The sequence below is a fragment of the Balaenoptera physalus genome (genome assembly GCF_965194825.1).
Source record: "Balaenoptera physalus genome assembly, chromosome: 8".
NCBI classification, from domain to species: Eukaryota; Metazoa; Chordata; class Mammalia; order Artiodactyla; family Balaenopteridae; genus Balaenoptera; species Balaenoptera physalus.
The window spans coordinates 59328107-59349830 of NC_138887.1; the positions used below are offsets into that span (position 1 = coordinate 59328107).

Below are 21724 nucleotides of genomic sequence, written 5' to 3' on the forward strand. Positions count from 1 at the left end.
CCAAAGGCAATCTACAGATTCAGTGCAATCCCTATCAAATTACCAATGGCATTTTTCACAGAACTAGAACAAAAAAAATTTTACAATTTGTATGGAAACACAAAAGACCCCAAAGAGATAAGGCAATCTTCAGAAAGAAAAATGGAGCTAGTGGAATCCGGCTACCTGACTGCAGACTATACTACAAAGCTACAGTCATCAAAACAGTATGGTATTGGCACAAAAACAGAAATATAGATCAATGGAACAGGATAGAAAGCCCAGAAGTAAACCCATGCACCTATGGTCAGTTAATCTAAGACAAAGGAGGCAAGACTATACAATGGAGAAAAAACAGCCTTTTCAATAAGTGGTGCTGAGAAAACTGGAGAGATACACGTAAAAAAATGAAATTAAAATATTCTTTAGGGGGCTTCCCTGGTGGCGCAGTGGTTGAGAATCTGCCTGCCAATGCAGGGGACACGGGTTCGAGCCCTGGTCTGGGAAGATCCCACATGCCGCGGAGCAACTAGGCCTGTGAGCCACAACTAGTGAGCCTGCACGTCTGGAGCCTGTGCTCCGTAACAAGAGAGGCCGCGATAGTGAGTGGCCAGTGCACCGCGATGAAGAGTGGCCCCCGCTTGCCGCAACTAGAGAAAGCCCTTGCACAGAAACGAAGACCCAACACAGCCAAAAAATAAATTAATTTTAAAAATATATATATATTCTTTAATACCATACACAAAAATAAATTCCAAATGCATTAAAGACCTAAATGTAAGACCAGATGCTACAAAACTCTTAGAGGATAATATAGGCAGACACTCTTTGACATAAATCGCAGCAATATCTTTTTTGATCTGTCTCTCCTAGAGTAAGGGAAATAAAAATGAAAATAAACAAATAGAACCTAATCAAACTCAAATCTTTTGCACATCAAAGGAAACCATAAACAAAACAAAAAGACAACCCACAGAATGGGAGAAAATATTTGCAAACAATGAGACTGACAAGGGATTAATCTCCAAAATTTACAAACAGTTCATGCAGCTGAATATCAAAAAAACAACAACCCAATCGAAATAACAGGCAGAATACGTAAATAGACATTTCTCCAAGAAAACACACACGTGGCCACTAGGCACATGAAAAGATGCTCAACATCGCTAATTATTAGAGAAATGCACATCAAAACTACAATGAGGTACCACCGCACACCAGTCAGAATGGCCATCATTAAAAAGTCTACAAATAACAGGGACTTCCCTGGTGGCAAAGTGGTTAAGAATCGCCTGCCAATGCAGGGGACACGGGTTCAAGCCTTGGTCTGGGAAGATCTCACATGTTGCAGAGCAACTAAGCCCGTGTGCCACAACTACTGAGGCTGCACTCTAGAGCCCATGAGCCACAACTACTGAGCCCACATGCCACAACTACTGAAGCCTGCACGCCTACAGCCCATGCTCCGCAACAAGAGAAGCCACTGCAATGAGAAGCCTGCTCACCGCAACGAAGAGTAGTCCCCACCTGCCACAACTAGAGAAAGCCCATATACAGAAACGAAGACCCAATGCAGCCAAAAATAAATAAATTTATTATAAAAAAGTCTACAAATAAATGCTGGAGTAGGTGTGGAGAAAAGGGAACCCTCCTACACTATTGGTGGAAATGTAAATTGGTACAACCTCTATGGAGAACAGTACAGAGGTTCCTCAGAAAACTAAAAATAGAATTACCATATGATCCAGAAATCCCACTCCTGGGCATATATCCAGACAAAACTATAATTCAAAAAGATATACACACCCCAATGTTCATTGCTGCACTATTTACGATAGCCAAGAAATGGAAGCAACCTAAATGTCCATCGACAGAGGAATGGATAAAGAAGATGTGGTGCATATATACAATGGAAAATATTCCATTAAGCCATTAAGAAGAATGAAATAATGCCATTTGCAGCAACATGGTGGACCCGGAGCTTATCATACTAAGTGAAGTAAGTCAGAAAGAGAAAGACAAATATCATATGATATCGTTTATATGCAAAAATCTAAAAAAAAAATGATACAAACAAACTTATTTACAAAATAGAAACAGACTCAGACTTAGAGAATGGACTTATGGTTACCACGGGGGGAAGGGCTGTGGGAAGGGATAGTTAGGGACTTTGGGACTGACATGTACACACTGCTATATTTAAAATAGGCAACCAACAAGGACCTACTGTATAGCACAGGGAACTCTGCTCAATACTCTGTAATAACCTAAATGAGCAAAGAATTTTTAAAAGAATAAATACATGTATATGAATAACTGAATCATTTTGCCCTACACCTGAAACTAACACAACATTGTTAATCAACTCTACTCCAAAATAAAATAAAAATTTAAAACAAATACAATATTAAGTCTATATCTTATATGTAAGTATACAACATAATTTTAAAGTATCAGTTTGTTGAAATTGCAAAAACATTAATTTTTAGCTTAAAAACTTTTTAGGAACTGAAGAATTTGTAAAATACATAAAACAATGGTTCTTATTCCTGACCACTCATTAAAATAATTTTAGAAGCTTGTAAAAAATAAAAATGTCTGTCTTCGATCCCTCTCTCTCCCCTCCTTCCTGAACAATTCAATGTAAAAGCCATCAGGTTATGGCAAGCAAAGAAGGTGTCCATGCAGCAGGGGAATGGAGGGTGATAGGAGATTAGTTTTACAACAGGGGATTAATCTTTTAATATATATCAAGGATAATGGGAGCCAGTTTTCAGTGAGGGAGTTATAAACATGAAAAGGGAAAAAACCAGAATGGTTTCCAATATCTATGAAGACAAAGAAAAGTAAATGTGTATGTCTATGAATGTACATACATACATCTAGTCCTTGGCTATGTCTACTGGGAAGACCTAGGAGAAGCAACATCCCAGTAACAATGAGCACATCTAGTACCATGATCTTAGTTTCTAAATACCATTTTCCACTAAAAGGGAAGCAGAGCTCCTTGGAGAAATCACTGGTTCCAGGAGTAGGGGAAGGGAAAGAACAAGTTGAGCCTAGAACACCTTTAGTAAGGAAGCACTCAAAGATTTCTGGGATCATATGAAAAGAACACAGAAGCCAGCTTGAAGTGGCTCTCATTAGCCAAATTTGAGAAAATTCAAACATCAAAATAAATAATGATAATAACCAATATAACCCACTGAAAATAGAAAATGAAAGTCTGATAAGGAATAGGATATTTACACAGTCTCAACGTTCTTCCCTACAAATTACTTATTAATTAGAAAGGGGAAGAGAATGGAGAAGACTTGCAGAGAACTCCTCGGTCAAGTGATTAAAGTTAGCATCACCATTTATGGTTCATATTGAAATCATGTGTCACCTCATAGAATGCATACTGCATCACATCTGTGGTATTTTTATCAAAGATGCACAAATCTAACCACAAGAAAAGATCATAAAAATGCAAAGTAAAAGACATTCTACAAAATAACTGCCCTGTAATCTTCAAAAGTGGCAATGAAATGACAGTCAAGGAAAGACTAAGGAACTTTCCAGATTAAAGACTGAAGAAACATAAAAACTAAATGCAACGAATGATTCTGTATTGGATCATTTTGCTATTAAGGACGTTACTGGGACAAATGGCAAACCTTGAATGAGGTCTGAGGATTAGACGGTAACAGTGTATCAATGTTAATTTCCTGATTTTGTCAGTTATATTCTGGATATGTAGGAGGATGAGAAAACACTGACAGATGTAAAGCAGTGGTGTGTCAAAAAGACTTTCAGGAAGGTTACTCTAGTAGCAGTGTGGGACTATGATCTCCAAACACTGTTGTTGATGTACCCCAATACTAAAATATCTTAAATACATACCTTAATAAATACATATGTGTGAAGTTATATACCTATTCTACAGCAGTAACCTGTTACTTACATTAGAAAACACACTCAGACATAGAAATTACAATGGGATGCTACATAGAATTAATTTAATTAGTCATCTTGTCTATCTCCTGAGGTACAAACACTTCATTTTGAAGGAACCTAGTGAAGAGAACGGATAAAAGAGGAGATGAGTCTGGCAGACTTATTTAGATAGTCTCTAAAATAGGAGGAACTGATAGAATGAGGAAAAGGTGAGGCACTGAATCAAGGCAGTAACAGTGGAGAAAAGGAGCAAAGAGTAAACCAGAGAAATTTTTAAGGAAGAACACTTTTACAGGACTCAGCAAGTGATTTTCTATTTGGGACAGGATGAAGAAGACTTGAAGATGATTCCAGGTATTTGGCTTGGGAGAATGGATGAAAGTAAAGATGAAAGAAGAAATAAAAGATGGGTGAGGTGGAGGAGAAAGAATAAAATAACATTGCTTTTCCAGGCATATAGCATTCATTTGTAACAGTATTTTCACAACACAGCAAAGAGCAAGAGAAAAAAACCTAATGCATGGTGATCAGTAGCAATGAACTAGCCCCACTGAATAAAAACATAGCACACTGTCTTGGATAGCTGCTGCCTTAGTCAAGTATCTTTGAAGCATAGCCTATGGGAGAAAGTATATTTTGTGCATGTGTTTGAATGTGTGCAGATTTGTGTCTCCGTGTGTGTTACATGTAATGTATATATCTGAATCCATGTAGCTGGTCATTTTTCATGAAATCTGAAGTGACTACCTAGGTTTATGAAGGATTGATAAGGCAGAGAAAGTCTTATCATGCCATACTTTGTGGATCTGGGTAGAATAAAAGTCATTCTATATACAAATATTGAATCATTATGTTGTATATCTGAAACTAACATAATAAGTCAATTATATCTCAATTAAAAAATCATTCTACTGCTAGGTAAATTGTTATTAAATAAATATCATTAATTTATTATCATTAATTATATATTATTAATTTAATATAGTATATTTTACCTTTCATGAGCTAAAGCTTAATATGGATTGAGATATGATGAATCTTGTTAGACTTTTGTGGAATTTCTATACTTCCTATAATTAAAAGCAATAGGCAGGATTAGCGACAGAAGATTTTTGCTCTCATAAAGGTTACAGCAAAAAAACCCATTACTTGAAAGACAAAGTCATATATAAATACATTATGCTGCTCAGAGTATACATGGCAATATTTTAGAGTTTCCCCTGGTATGCAAAATTTGGAGACAATGTCAACAGTTAAATAATACTTAAAGTGCAATGCATTTTCAAGTACATTTTCAGCTACACACCCATACCATATATAATCTAAAATTCTAAGCAAAATAAATAATTTATTACTTGGGAGTCAAATTTTTATAATAAATGTTAAGACTTCTTGGACTTAATAATCCTGACTACCATAAAGAAAGTTGGATATATATTTTATGGCTATAACAATTTTATATTCACTTTTCCCCACCTAAATTTATTGGCAACTGATTCCTTTCTCCTGGCAATAACTACTTCTACCTTAGCTTTTCATACTATTAAAATAAATGAACATGGCAAATATACTTAGTATTACCTAAAAAATACCATTCCACCAAAGCAAATAGAGCAGAATGAAAGACAAGCAAAATATATTAACTTTTATTGTGGATTTCTTTTAGGCCCCAAAATGATACTAATTTTCTTGACTCAGATATTAACAATATACTGCTTTCTGAATTTAAAAGCTTCTGCAGCAATTTACTGAATTATAAAGCATGACATTATCTATCAATGTTTTCTTCTTGGGACCCAATACTAGCAAACACCTTACAAGAGAAAATGTAAACAGAAATTTACTTGTCAGGAATAAAGTTTTCAAAGTGAGCAAAACAGAGTTGATGTAACACAAGTATTCAAGGGAATGAATTAATTTTCCTTAACTTTCAGCTTAACTATTATATTAAGCTTAATTTTTCATTGGAAAAAAGTAGAAGTATGTAATATTCATCTTGATATGATAAAAATACAAATCCATTTCACTGCTGTAATCCTTACAATAAACTGCTGTGACATTCGTCAGGTAGATACCATATTTGGATATTTTAAAAGTCTTGGCTGTTTATATCTGGGATTCATTCAATCCCAGGTCAAACAGAGTACAGCTAATACAATGCAACTTTTCTAACAATGTGCCTTCCTAATGGATTTCCATTCAGAGTCCAAAGATCTTATTCTCTGGTAGACAGGGAAAAGCAAAATACAAGAACATCTCAATGGCTACTGGCATGCACCTACTGCACTTACAAAATATTCATTCTGTATATTCCCAACATATGTGAAATGTCCTCTTGCATTTTCAATGTTCATTAACAAAATTACTATATAACTTAACAAAGGCACTCTGCAGTTAATTCAATGCTACATATTTACAGTAGTATAAAACCTTTTCAAAAGAATGTATACAAAAAGGCTTATTTATAAAATGCAATAAATCTTTTTTCAAAAATTGCTTTCCTAATTGCTTTTTGAGGGTAGAAGAAAACCCCAAACAAAAAACACACTTAGAAAAATTATATTATACCATAAAGAGTCCCATAAGACAACTATTTAAAATCTATAGTACACCATTATTTTTTTCTCATTTAAATACAATTTCTGGAAAACATTTTTTAATTATGTAATAAAACTTTTTGATATTAAATACGCTCCCTCTTAAATCTGGGTCTTAATAAAATAACTGTAAAATAATTCTTGATATTGTATAGTTCAAAACCTTGAGCAAAAATGCTTGATTATTAAATAAAATGCATAAGATTTTATATTAATAATCATTACACAAATTTGTAAAATTTTTAATAAATTTGGTTATTTAAAAAACCCTTTAAATAGCTTTTTTTTTCCTATAGCCAAATGCTTTTCTGCAGTTTTTAATAAATAAACTTTTACAGATGGCTTCTGTGGTAAGCTGGAGTAAATCATTTTAACTGATAAAAAGAATATTTTTGATTCCATGATCAGACAGGAATTCAGTATCAATTTTAATTCACTCTAGGAAAAACAAATGCACTTAAGTGGCATTTAGGAGAGATGGCTTGAGGTCCATATTACAATAGACACTTAACTTCTGTTGTCTATTTAAAGAAGAGTTATTTGATTAACCCACAGGTGACCACACTGTCTTAGTTCAAATATAATTAATATTTCTGTCAAGTAAGTCAAAGCATCAGGGGTCCAGCTATTTACTCATACACTTAAAAAAAGCATATAATAATCTTAAAATGTCGATCATCACAATTTAAGGTTATAATATTGATATTCAAAAGATTTCAACAGTTTATTATTGGAGATAAACTACGAAACAACCTTATTAGATATTTCATCCTTTCTACTTATCTAAAATAATTACCAGAAAAAAATTTTAGGATATAAAAACTAGTTTTCTCAAAGAGTAAACCTTATAGAACCTTCACAATATACCTACTATATCTTAAGATGAGTCATCTATAAAATTAAATTGGATTTTATTGGTTATTCCCTAGGGGTGGTAAATTAGCAGAGGGTGACTTTTTTGGCTACTAGAGAACTATTTAACATGCTACAGTAATATAGAGAATACACAAAACAGCTAAAATATTTCATAGAGAAAATTTATATAATTCAGTAGAGCTCTTTACTCCTTAATTTAAGGGCAATAAAATCATCAAGGCAATATATTCTTAAAGTGCATAGAGTAAACTGTTGGTCCTTCATATTCCAATTCTCTTTAAAGTTAGGAAGCTGTTGGTGAGATACAGAAAAGCTATCAAAATAAAGAGAAACAACACTTTTTCTTATAAGTTTATCCCCTTACCTTAGAAGATGAAGAATCACACTCCTGACATATCCATCCATAGCCTGTTTGTTTAGGAGACTTTTTCAAAGGAGGATCCAAACAACCAAAATGGTAGCACAGTCTGCATTCATCACACCTGCAGGGTAAACAGATTTACAGTATATTTAAATAATATTAAAAAACACCTTTTTCAGAGAAAAACAGCAAACTACTGTATATTTCAACTGTAACACTGTTAATTCTATCCTTAGCCGACAAGATTATTAAATTAATGTTTATGAAAAAGACAATCTAAACCTGAAATAAATGCTTTAGGAAAAACAAAATACCAAAACAATAAAATAAACAAAACAAATATCATTCAGAACATTTTCATAGTAGAAATGTTAACAGCATAGGAATAAATTTATATGTATAACCCTATGTGTTCAAAACTAACAAGCATTAACATTTTCAATTTTGAACTTCAATAATAATCACTTGCCCATTAGATGGTTTTAAAAGTAATATAAGATACATATAATTCAAGATTATGAATTCAATCTAATATACTGTGGTTATTTAAAAAAACTTTTAAATCTAATGAATTCTACTAGGCTACACTAAGCTTAATTCTATACAATTGATATACCTCATCACTCTCTTTCTCTAAGTTAAGGTAGATTGTAAATAAAATTTCTAATGTTTATAGCATGCTAACATAATCTACAGCAAATAAAAACCATTCTAAGAAGTTTATTTTCTAAAATATAAATTTTCTCAAAAATTTACCTGTCACTTTCAGTGCAATTGGTTTTTCAAAGTACCTCCTAGTACATTTTAAAGCTTATTAACAAATGTTTTGATAGTGTCTTTGCCACCTATGATGTACAAAATCTAAGAAAACTATCATACCTATTCTTCGTTTCAGACAATCTCATCCTGCTGACAATGAAGAAAGATCTGTATTATTTCAGTGTTTTTTAAAAAGAATTTTGCATCAGTTGGAATAACAAGACCAAAATTTAACAACAAATAACAAAGATGTATACATTTTATAGAAAGGGTTATATTCCTCTTATTCTTTGTGCTTTTTTGTAAGTTAAAAAAATAATACTTTCTCCAAACCAATCTGTCACATTCTCTTTATATATAGTTACTCTTATTGATTTAAACCTAAAAAGTTGAGGAATCCATAACTAAGAAAGGAGGATATTTTATAGGACATATATTACTTAAAGTACAAAATTACTCTTAAATAACTTTTATTAGAAAAAAAGGAGAAGGAGTTATTGTGATAAACAACATGCAAAGAAAAGCAATTTATTTTCACAATAAAGGGAACTATAAATCTACATTTATAGTAAAAATTTCATGTCATGCTATAAAACCCAATCTCCCAAAGACCCATTTCAGAAATCAAAAGTTTCAGAAAATTTAGCAACTTAGCTAAGTTATTCAGGTATAAAGAAGTTTAAAACACAATTATGTGTCTTAAGTTTAGGCACTCCTTCCTCTACAACTTCCTTCTCATAAACCAAATAAACTTATGTACTTTTCCAAAAACCTTCACTTAGACTCAAGAGATGGACTTGAATAAAAATGTTTACTATAATAATTCTAGCTATACAAAAAAATCAAATCAAATAGGAATAACAAACAGTACTTTATTTACTGTGCCAATATTATAAATAAACCATCCAAAAATATATTTAAAAGCACTTAAAATGTTTAAATACCTGTTGTTCTAGTATTAAGGAAAAGTAACAGATAATATATAGCTAACATCAAACATTACATAAAACTAAATGGCAAGCCCACAAAATTTTGTTCTTCTCAATTCAACTTATTTACCCTTCAATAGTTAAAATTCCAATTACATTAAACACATAGTTAGAGGACTCTTCAGAGTATAAGCATTTATGAGTTATGAGAAGGTTGAGATTTCTAGTTAGCTGAGGGCGTATTCCTTCAAGCATGGAAAATAGTATTTCAGTCATCTTTAATGGGAAATTTAAAGAGAATCACATTCTTTGCTTCATCAAGGAAATCCATTAAATATAATTTACTCTATCTTTATCATTCCAGGGTCACAAGTATGAGTAATAGATGCTGCTACATGTCTAACAGTGTGACAGCCTTTTGTGTTTGGACATGAGTATCATCAGTCTGCTGTTCTGTTTGAATTCTTGTATTCAACTTTTATAGGTCCTCCTCACTTGCTTAAAAAATATCAGTCACTACTTTCTGACATTGTCAGTGTTATCTGTCTAAGCAGCATTTCCCCGACAATAAGTGTAAAAAAACATGAAAATGAGAACTACTAAGTACATGGACTCAATTTGGGTTAACTATAATCTTTTTTGCTTAACTTAGGGTTTTTTGTTTTTTTTTTTTTAACTTAGGGTTTTTAAGCAAGTTTAGATTGCCAATAATCTGGGCTTTTGATAAGTGAAGAGTTATAGTATTAATGCTTTCCTAGTTCATATCAAATTACAACCTAATTACTGCATATTTACTTTATAAGTCTGTGCCATAATAACTTGCAAATTATGGTTTCTAGTGTACAACTAGAGTCAAACACTATGATGAATATAAAGGTGAATCATAATTCATTACCTTTTACCTTCATGTACATGTGGTTCTTGCTGGTGTGTGTGTGTGTGTATATGTATTACGTATATGTACATATATATATTTCAAGCTAATAAATTAAGAACAAGTTTGCTACATTGATATAGTTCAAATTTGTAGCTGATTTCAATTAATTGTAAACTCAAGTTATCTTTCAGCTCAATAATAAATGCAAAAGGGAAAAGAAAGACTTTATATGCTAGATTTGTTAGAAGATAATGTTGAAGTATATGCCATTTGGAAATGACCTAATCCTTACTGATTCCTTCATTAGTGATACTTTTTAGAATGACTTAATCTACACATGGAACTAATGTACTAGTGATGGGTTCCAGAGGAAAGGAAGAATTTGCTTGTTAGAATCAGGGGTGACATGGGAGTTCTCTCAAGTTATAGCTCACTCAATGGTAAATAAAAACTGTAATTCCAAGACTAAGTAGCAAAAAGGAGTAGTTAATACACTTAGGAACTGCCAAAATCCAGGAGAGGAAGAAACAAAAACAAAAAGAAATAACCTAATCTTGAAATCAATAACTCTGTTAATAAACAAACATATAAATATTAGCCTTTTCTAAAAATGACTCAAATTATTTCCACGTGGAAAAAATATAGTTGTTTCTACACTAAAATATTTAATTGAATAAATCTATAGCTTCATGTGCTGGTAACAAAAATATCCTGAGTGATACAAGGGAACTCCAGCAGAATTTGCAAGAATTAATTCACCATAGACAAATGTAAGAGATGACATTAAGAACCCTAGAAATCAAAGAACAATTTAGATGGTAAAAATAGTGAATAATTTATTTCATGCACACACACACCATTTTGTAAACTTTAGCAAATTTTGTCAGTCAACAAATTATGGCTAAGTTACAAATATAGATCATTTTAAAAACTCAAAAATCAGAAGCTCATAAGGATCTGCAATCATTCTGCTACCTAAAAGCTGAAATAGAGTTGAAGTAGTTATTGATCAAATTATTATTTATGACCTCTACATCTACTTCTTACATATACTTGGAAACACGTAATTACAACACATAATATAGTACATATTTAATGTATCAAAATAATAAATCTTGTGCAAAAGCAGTCATTGACCCACAAAAGCAGTGATATAACACAATATACTTTATTAAATAACACAAATGTCTATGTAATAAAAACAGACTATTATACCAATAGCACATATATTAAATAGGACGACAATGTCTTAAAATATTAAAAGATAATATAAAACTAACCTATAAAGATACACTATGTTTTTTAATAAAATGCAAACTGGATGCTTAAAGAATATCCTCTAAACATCTAATAAAACTGTACACATTAACATATTATGGGACATTCTAATATTACAATTTTAAGTGAGATAAAATAAATCTCATTTATAAGAAAAGGAAACCTCATTGTTTAATTAGATTCTTACTAAGTACAACTTCCTAGGCATCAGATTCATAATGGATACAGATGTCAATAATAAAGCAGCTATATGTATATGGTCTTTTACACATTCATTAAACAAAATGCAGTGACCAAATAAACATAGTTCTATATGTATTTAAAATACTTACTTAGATATGGTTAAGTATAGCACCCTAGACATAGAAGAGGAAGAAAATGATTTATGTTCATATGTCCTATGATCCATGGGAGCAATCAGTCATGTGTTTATCTGATTACTGAGAAGATGCACACAAGTAAAAAGAAACAACTTATTTATTTCTGTCTACACTTAAGAGACAGGCCAGTGTTCCAAAGGGTTTCTTAAATTCTCTTAATTTCCAATTGATAATTTCACTAGAAGAGTACACTAAATAACTACTTTTCAAAACTAACCAAAAAAAAGTGCACCTCCTATATATATAATTTATAGCCAGATGATCAGCTAAATTTCAGGAAAAAGAGAAATCCACAACATGGGACTTGAAAAGTAATGTACATGTTTTATGACCAGGTTGATCCATAATCATAGCTATTTTTTATGTCAATGAACATTTGATTTAGGTCCCTTCCAAGTCTATATAGAGTAAAATAAAGAACCGACCTTGAAAATATATACTGTTACATCCGTTCAATTTAAAAAAAAAAAAACTCACAACTAAATATCAAGAGAATTGATGGGTTGGATTTTCTTACTTTTTCATCATTTCTATGCAAAAATTCTATAGAAGAATGACCAAAAGAATTGGTCTTAATATTACTTACATAAAATCTTACTAGCAACTGAAACACCTACACAAATGTATTAACCAGTAGTGACAGACTCTTTCACTGAACAGTAGCCAATTATTTCAATTATTCCTTTTAACAGAGGGAGAAAATGCAGGTTTGTGGCCCATGAGTTAAAGCACTTTTAAAATAATACAAGCTTGCACAAAATTCTGCACTCTACCAATATTAGAATAACATTTAATATCACTAAAGGCAAACTTTATTCCTTTTTACAACACTTCTAGTGCAAATCACCTATATGAACATTTTCTAAATAATTAGAAAATATCTTTTATATGATAGTTCACAAATAAAGGCTAATGTGGAGGTCTTGAACATGTTTTCATTAATGTCACTATAGACTCTCATCACATGCAATAATGAATGAATGAGTGGTAGGAAAGACAAAAATATTCTTTAAACATTAAAGTATATTAACTGGAAAAAATATTTGGATAATTATTGAAATCCAAATTCATGTTTAATGATCACTTAAATAATGGGATCAATTCAGCTAGCTACATCTGCAGTAGTCAAGTTACAAGATTAAAAGTGAAAGGCAAAACTAAAACATGAAATAAAAGAATTCATATAAAAATACACAATAAGGTCAAGTACCTCTTCATAGCATGAGAGAATGATTAGACATTTTCATACCTGAAACACATCTGCTTTGTTCCTTAATAAACTGATCTCCATCTGCTCATGCCCTTGGAAATATTTCAGCAGTACAACCTGCTGTGCTCAAGCCCCACATAACTTTGTATTTCCCTGCTCATAATTAACTAATTATCCTCTAATCAATAGTGTAGATCTTGATTTTACAACGTAAATCAGATAAATGAGATAATGGCTGGGGGTCAGTCTCATTTTATTCACAAAGCCCAGCATGAACATCCGTTTCGTTATATCTTATGTACCTGAACAGCAGTGAATCTTACAGCAGGCCTGCAGAAAGTCTTAAGACTGTCTACTGGGAGAAAGAGGTCTATATGTTTATTTTTAAAAAAAAGTATTTGCAAAGCATGTCTCTTTCAGAAATATTTTTAATCGCAATCCTTAGTATTATGTAAATTGATAAAGTGTTGACTGGGTAGGAAAAACTTTCTGCCTTCATATGCCATGCAACTCTAAAGCTGAGTCTCTTAAACAAGTTTTAATTGTCAAAATGATTTCAGAAAATTTAAAGAAAAATTAGTAATGTTAGTATTCCATTCTGCTACAGAATCCTTCTGAATTCCTTGAATAGATTTTGGTGAAATATTAATAAAATATTCCCATACTGAGAATCAAGTAAAACAGTGGTAAGTTTTGTCAAATAAAGAACATTAAGTGTTTAAAAAGAGTGATCTGTTAAGTAATAGGATGTAAAAACAGGGAAATAGGATAATGAGTGTGAATATTCTTATTATTTATTGGTCAGTGATCTATTTTTAACATTATAAATGTAAAATCAGATAAACACTCAAGAAACACACGAATAACTGATATATAAATGATAAATAAATTTCATTTACAAACAAAATGGATTAAGGTTAAGGCTAAATTTTTGTTTTCATGTTAAACATAATCCTAATTTCAAATCTTTTCCTAACAAAGGAATTAGTGAATTATGGACAAAGGTTATGTTCCTTGATTAATTTCTGTACCTAAAATAGTGCTGTCTCCAAAATAGGTATAAAATAAACACCTGTTTAACTAAACTTATGTATAATAAAGAAGTTATACTCTATGTGCTGTAAACTACTATAATCTCTTTTACCTAGAAACAAGTATTTTTGAAAATTTAAGGGCCCTTTTAACAAGATTAAAGCCACATTCAATCAATGTCAAGCACAACACCATGATTCTTTTGAAAATATTATATACAAATGGTTCTCAAAGGATGTCCCTGGCCAGCTTCAGCATCACTTGGGAACTTTTAGAAATGCAGATTTTCAGGCCTCATCCCAAACCCACTTAATCAGAAACTGCAAGGAGAAGTAAGAGGGAGTAAAATGAGGAGGAAAATAAGGAGGGGAGTAGGTGAGCAATCTGCTTTTAAACAAATCCTTGATTCTGATGTACTATAAAGTTTGAGAACCACTGCTATCTATATACTGCCATGTCGTTCTTCTTGTAGTTCAGAGTTATTTATTTTACTTCTTGATATTTCAGTGTTTTTTTTCTTTCCCTATCATGCGACAAATAACCATTATTTACCTGTCGGACTGTTTTCTCTTATACATGTATGTAAAGTATGACCTATTTAGTGTATATTCTCTTGACATACACATTAATATCTCCTTTGAATAACAACTGGACCAATTACAGAAAAGGGTTAATTTTGTACCATAGAAATATGAGAGTGTCTAGGAGATTATTAGGAGAAAGTGTTTCATTCTACTCTCTTCAAAAGTTCTACTCCAAATATACATTTGCAGGACCAATGATCTTATGAATATATGTGGTTTATATTCGTGATGTGTGACAAAGATTCTTAGGGCTAGCACCAAATATGGAACCATATATCCACCACTGAAGAGTAAGATGGAGAATGATGATAATATGGTATTCTAAATAGAACCAGGTGGAAAGGACTTTGATTAATAGTGTCACCAAAACCACAAGGTTTAATGATTTTTCAAAAAAAATCTAAAATAAAATGACCACTAGTAATATCTTACCATATATCAAAGGAGAGTCAGGTCCAAATGCACTAGCATATTCTTTTTTAAGGAAATGGCAATCTGACATTTTTCTTAAAATCAGCTGGAGTTCAGCAATAGTAATAACTACCAACTTTTTCTTAAGCTTATGCAGTGATAAATAATGAGTTCTTTTTCTAAAAAAAAAAAAGCCTACTGGTTTTGCTACAGTTTATTAATATTTTTCCTCCAATGTTAGAAGGTCTTTCAAAAAGTTAATAATCTCAGTTTATACATATTTTATATACATACTGCTTTTATTAAATATCCAATAATATGGTTCCTTAGTATAACTAAAGATTACTAGCATACAGCAACTTTATATTTATACTTGCTTTTAATTATCTATAACATTTCCTACTCTATTCCTAATGTTTAAACTATTTTCAATGCCACTATACCTGAAAAGATGTCCCAAACCACATTTATAAATCAGGAAATTCCAAGAGATATGTTGACAATTTACATGTATATATGTATTTCAATTTCAGCAAAGAGTCTCTTCTAAATCAGTTCAAGATGAAGTGATGAAATATTCAACATATTTCTGTCGTTGATTTAAAACTGGTTCATTAAAGCTTGAAGACCAAATTTTAATTCTGTAAACCTTTGGAAAGATACAAATGTTGATGAAGATCTTTCAGTTGGCAGGTTGTATAGTCAAAAGCTTTGTATCTCTCTCCTTATTTTGTAACCTCATACTTAAGGTTGAGAAAAATAAAATTATACTGAACAGAGAAAGTTCGTATTAAATCAATAAAGAGTGAATAAATTTGGTTATTACTAAAAAATATCTAGAGATCAACACAGATATATCCTTATTTACAAGCTTAAAATCTGAAGTTGTAAAAACTGCATGCTACTAATATTAGTGCTTTCACACTAGAACTAATGAGTCAAAACTAGAATGGCATATGCTTTCACAAGTCTTTCACTTTTGCTGAATATTATAAATAGAAGTAACATTTAATATAGTCTACAGTTGTTTCCCAATGCAGCATTTCATATATGAATATATGTACTAAGTTGGATGAAACAGAATAGCAGACTAATGGAATGCATTCTCTTTCTTGTTTGTTACTAGATTTGTTCAACAACGAGTAGCACATTGCATGTAAGTCCCACAGGCTTCCATAACTCTCAAGTCCAAATACTGTATATCATTTGCCAAAGAAGCAAGGGGGGAAGACATTACTTAATAGGACAATTCTGACAAGACATTATCTAGTATTTTTCAACAATGCACATATCAAATGTTTCTGATTAGTGCAAAAAAAAAAAAGTTGAAGAAGAAAAAAAGGAGAAAAAGATCCACACAGGCAAATTAACTGCCTTGTCAGTCCAAGTAACAAACCAATCAATTACATTCTATCCAAACCTGACAAGCAAAGGCAACTTTTTGCAGTGATAAGCTTATGGGAAAGACAAGATAGCTGTTCTCCTTTACTTTATATACTCTATTGAGAGTGTTATCCACATTTTTAAAATCACACTTATAAAAGAGGTTTCCAGGATTGCCTCCGAGGATGAGCAGTGGCAGAGTTGGGTCTCATGAAGGGTATCTACACAGTAAAGTGATAAGAAAAGAACATTAACATTTAAAGATCACAGCAGCTCTGCACTATGTCTTATGAAACACACTAACAATACCATAGTAGATTCAAATAACATATGATCTGGTCCAAAGAGATAGATGCCCTAAACCTAAATGCCATGATCTTGTAAAGGTTCTTACTAGTTGAAATGGAACTATTTTTTATCATTTGAAACACTGAGTTGCCTCTTGTATTATTATTACTTTTAGTTGTCACAATAAATCTATCTTACTAAAACAAAAAAGAATATATAAAAATGATGAGGGGTTTGCATTTATATAAGCAAATATGTAATTTGATTAATAGATGTTTTAAATAATAGCAGTTTGCTATTTTTTCATCAACTATGTCAACTTAACAATGCTTGAGAAAGCATGCAATATACTGAAAACAAGCACACCTAATCAGTACATTACAGGACTGGTTCTACTCAAGTACAGAGTCTCAGGGAGGAAATGTTCAGATGATTCTTATTCCCTGGGCCTATACTGCCTTCCTTTTTTTAAAGACTATATTGGAAACGTTTGGTTACAATTATGAAAAGTATATCCCTAGCTAGCTATTTTAGTAGATTTGTGCAACAAAAGTGACAGAGAATACACCTCACTGTAAAGACCTGGTCATTGATTATAAAACACTAATTTTGCCCAAATTTTCAAGTCATTCACTTGCATTTATTTTTCAAAAACTTTCTTTAGTGTTCCTTGTATTTACTTCCCTACCGACGCATTTTCAGAGGAGAAACTTTAGACGCCTAGTGATTAGAAGTAACTTTCTTTTTGATTGTGGAAAACAAAATTTTATCATTTCCTTCAGGTATTTAAATCTGTGTAGATGAGGTTAAATTACCAACTAGTCACACATCATAGAAAAAGTTCATTTCAATATTTAAGTATTAGAGAGATGTGTTTAATGCTTCTAAGTTCTACTGAGAAAAAGAAAGTGAAAAGTGGCACAATCACAGATAAATAAAGCACTACTATGGCATCGATGAGCTACCATGCCAAACTGAATAACCTCCAAAGAAAGGAAAAATAAAATTGTTCAAGAAAAAAAGAATATAACGTGAAACACAGTTTTCAGAGAAGTGTACTTATCAACATATGAGAAGTAAACAGAAAGAACAGAATTCCCTCCTTGAGTAACAAGGAAATAGACAGGAAGAGCTGAATTCCCTTGTTAAATAGTCACATGTGCTAACTTTTCTCAGTGCTTCAGGCTCCAAGTGACGAAATTTAAGCACATTCTAAATCTGATATTCTGAGAAGTGCTTTGCCTGTGGGTTAAGCACTACTAGATAAGCAAAATGAAAGAGGAAGCAACCACATCATTTACCACAGAAGTACATTTAAGTTTTAATTACATGCACAAACGATAGAGACTAGCAGGCAACCCAAAGATTTATTTGTATTTAACACTGAGAGGAATGTAAATGTATATTGGGTTGGCCAAAAAATTCGTTCGGTTTTAAGTAACATTTTCACCAAGAATTTTATTGAACGATTCACTAACTGAATGAACTTTTTGGCCAAACCAACAGATACATTAGGTGTCACAGAAATCTACTTTAAATTCTAATTAAATCTAAGTTTAACTTTGAAAAAAACTAAAAAGCTATAACTAATATTCTTCCATCCTAAAATTTCACTTAATATTCAGAGTAAGCAACATGACTTGTCTTGGCTACTACCTTCTTAGGACAAAAGACTACTACGTGGTCTTTTATATCAGAGTTGAAGACTTGGCTTTGTATTTATTCCATATGCTTCTAATAAGCTTACTTACAAATTAATGTAGAAAAAAGGGAATTAACTATTTTCAAAGGGCTTCCCTGATTCAAGCACCAATGGTCTGTTATCCTGTATAGCTGGATGCCTACCAAGAAGAAGCACCTACTTTTGCCCCAATGAAGTCAAATATGCTAAAGGAGCATAGTTTGGTGAGCAGTATGCCTAATGATTAGAGCATTAGCAACACAGTCAAGACTGCCTAGACTCAAAACTCTAATTCTACCACTTCCTAGTTGTATGATCTTGAACAAGTAATACTTCTCAATTTCCTCACCCATAAGATAGGGATAAAATCAATATCTGTGTAATAGAGTTTCCTTAACGATTACATGAGATAAACTATAGAAAGCATTAGCACATTGGCCCTTAATAAGCACTCTATAAATCTCAGCAACTAATATGAACAACAGTAAATTTATCAAACACTAGTAGTATTTACTGGAAGGAAAAAACTGTATTCTAATATATAACAATTTATATAACACAATTTCAATATATAATTGGAATAATTTCTATTTCATGATGCTTAGTGCCTCTGTACCTCAGTTACCTAATCTCCAAAATGGAGATGGCCATACATCAGAGGACTGTTGTTAAAAACTGAATGAGATAATACACTTAGAAAGCAGAGAATAGAGCCTGGGATATAGTAAGCATCTAACACTAGCATTATTTTAATTTCCAGTTCATACAGACTTTTAACATTTCTATGGGGTTCAATTAAAATGTTAAAAATATGAGATTCTTATACATTATTACCTAGATATCAAAATCCATCATCAACTCCAAAATTTAATCCAATCTTATCTACAAATTCGAATTCCATTAATATGTCTATTTTATATGTCTGAAACTATAAAAAACCAACACAAATCAAAACCTTGTTATAGGAGGAACAGATGAAACAGGATGTTTCAAAAAAAAAAGAAAGAAAAACCAGAAAAACAGTATAGTTGGTTTCTAATACTAGAAGCTGAATTATGCTTGTTTCATATGATTCCAAGGATTGAAATTATTAAGAAGAGATATGTTAGCTAACTTGGAGAAAGAAATTGCCAGTGGTCAGAGCTGCCTCAAGAGGGAATGGGTTACTTATACACTTCTATCCCTGGCACTAGCTTTTTCCCTGTGGCTTATTAGTGATACTGAGCAGATGATTCAAGTGTCAAAGAAGAGTGAGATCCTTTTCAGAACTGTATAGTATTAATACTTGTTTTGAAATTGCTTTGAGTTACAAAAGTTACAAAATCTGGGGAAAAATTGAGGTTGATGCCTTCATTTTATAGATGAGAAAATGACTATAATGGTAACTTAATTCAAGGTCATTCATCTAGCCAGTAGCAGAACTATGGGTGGAGTCCCAGTCTTTCTTAACAACAGATAATCCCTTTTGTGTAAGTTAACAAGTTAACAATATTACCACATTGCAATAGAAAGTGAGTTTAAAATGACAAAAAATAAATTTTACTGAAAAATAAATGAGTGAAATGAGAAATATTTCATTGCTATATATGCTAGAAATTATGATGTTTACTACTCTAAAATTGCATACTCCAGAAATACCACACTTCACTATGTAATTAATGGTTACCATGTTCAGGCTTCTGTTTTCTTTAAATACAATTTACTTGTCTATAATGCATTTATTTTAAAAATAAAAAGAAAATTTAAAAATTCAAACACTGATAACATAACATAAAAATATTTATAAATCACACTAAGTTACTTAAAGGTTTAATGTTTTAATATAGATATGAAAATCAAAGAATGTCATACATTGAATATTAAATGTGTGAGGCAGGTTAGCTATTCCACATGTCTAACAAAATCATCAAATCAACTTAATTAAAAAGGAAAAAAAATACTGAATAAACATTTTCTTTTCAATCCAAATTTTATCAGAATACCACCTTAATAAGAAAGATTCAGTGGCAGCTTGTCTTTCATTATCCAAATATAAATATTTTGAATATTAAACATCTCTTTTCCAATTTTTACTAACAGAAAAGCATTCTTAAAATGTAACTTTTAAGTTGTTTCCTTCACAAGACCCAGTTTATTTTCTAATTTCCTCTTTAGAATCTAATCTCTTCATGATGTACAATACGGCATCAATTTAGTTCTAAAGACATTAACTAAAATCACTGATCACTGCTTTTTACAAAGCCAGGTCTAGGGCATAAAGGGGACACTCTTAGTGTTAGGGATGGCCAAGTAACTCCTAAGAACAGTGGTATAAAGCATTTAATTTTAAATTTTAGACTCTTTTACCCTGAATGGTTCAGTAAATGTTCAAGACAGCCTTGGAATAATTGTATTTGGAGAATAAAGAATAGCTGGGCTCAACAGAAAATGAAGAAGCAGGAGAATGCATGGCCTGCTCTGAAAGTTAGGGAGGATTCTGGTAGAATTTCTTCAATGACTGGAGTTCGGGTTTAGGCCCTTTAATCAGGCAAGAGAAAAGCCCAGAAGGTTGGAGGAATCAAGATACATTAGAGCTACAGAAAGCAGTTATACTCTAGCAATAAAAAATGTGGACAGCCAAGGCAAACAGAGTGGGATCCGAGGAGGCCTAATCAGAAGTGAGAAACATAGAAAGAAGGCAAGAGGAAACACTGAAGCAGCTAAGGTGTACAGAATAACATCGTAGAAAACAGTGTAGACACTGAGAAAAGTCTTAAGTAAGCCGAAAAAATGGGAAAAAAAGAAATGGAGATCAAGAAATGTTATGATGCAAGATGGTTCCCCAATTACTCTGATATTTTTAGTTTTCAAATAATGCACAGCAGGTGTATTTTTAAAAATTTTTGAACAAAATTATTAAAATTATATGAATAAAAGTAAATATACTAAGATGCTATAAGATCATAGCGATTCAAACTTTTTTTTATATTTTTGATTTTTCTTAAGTATATTTTTATAATGAACAAAACTTTTAAAATATACATGAAAATTTCACTTACCTGCCTTTAAATTTTAATTAATAGACTTTATGTTTTAGAAGTTTTAGATTTACAGAAAAATTGAGCAGCTATACAAAGATTCACATACACTCCCCCACCCCCTCCCCCACCCCCATCTCCCT

At 31.7% G+C, this 21724-nt stretch overlaps 1 protein-coding gene across 19 annotated transcripts in view; it reads right to left on the bottom strand.

The window, feature by feature from the left end:
• Nucleotides 1–21724, bottom strand: part of PHF14 (PHD finger protein 14) — a 198173-nt gene that overhangs the window by 57620 nt on the left and 118829 nt on the right. For 4 of the 19 annotated variants that reach the window (XM_082471722.1, XM_082471730.1, XM_082471729.1 and 1 more), the window contains exons 17-18: nt 8632–8661; nt 7756–7873 (exon numbers count right to left, since the gene is read on the bottom strand). The exons of 1 other annotated variant lie outside the window; for it this stretch is intronic. In XM_082471722.1, the coding sequence (XP_082327848.1) occupies nt 7756–7873; nt 8632–8661 (148 nt within the window). Of the gene's footprint in view, nt 1–4913; nt 4989–7755; nt 7874–8631; nt 8662–10110; nt 13541–15655; nt 16817–21724 lie in introns of those variants that run through there. 14 more of the 19 variants (XM_082471728.1, XM_082471727.1, XM_082471731.1 and 11 more) reach the window with 10 other exon arrangements.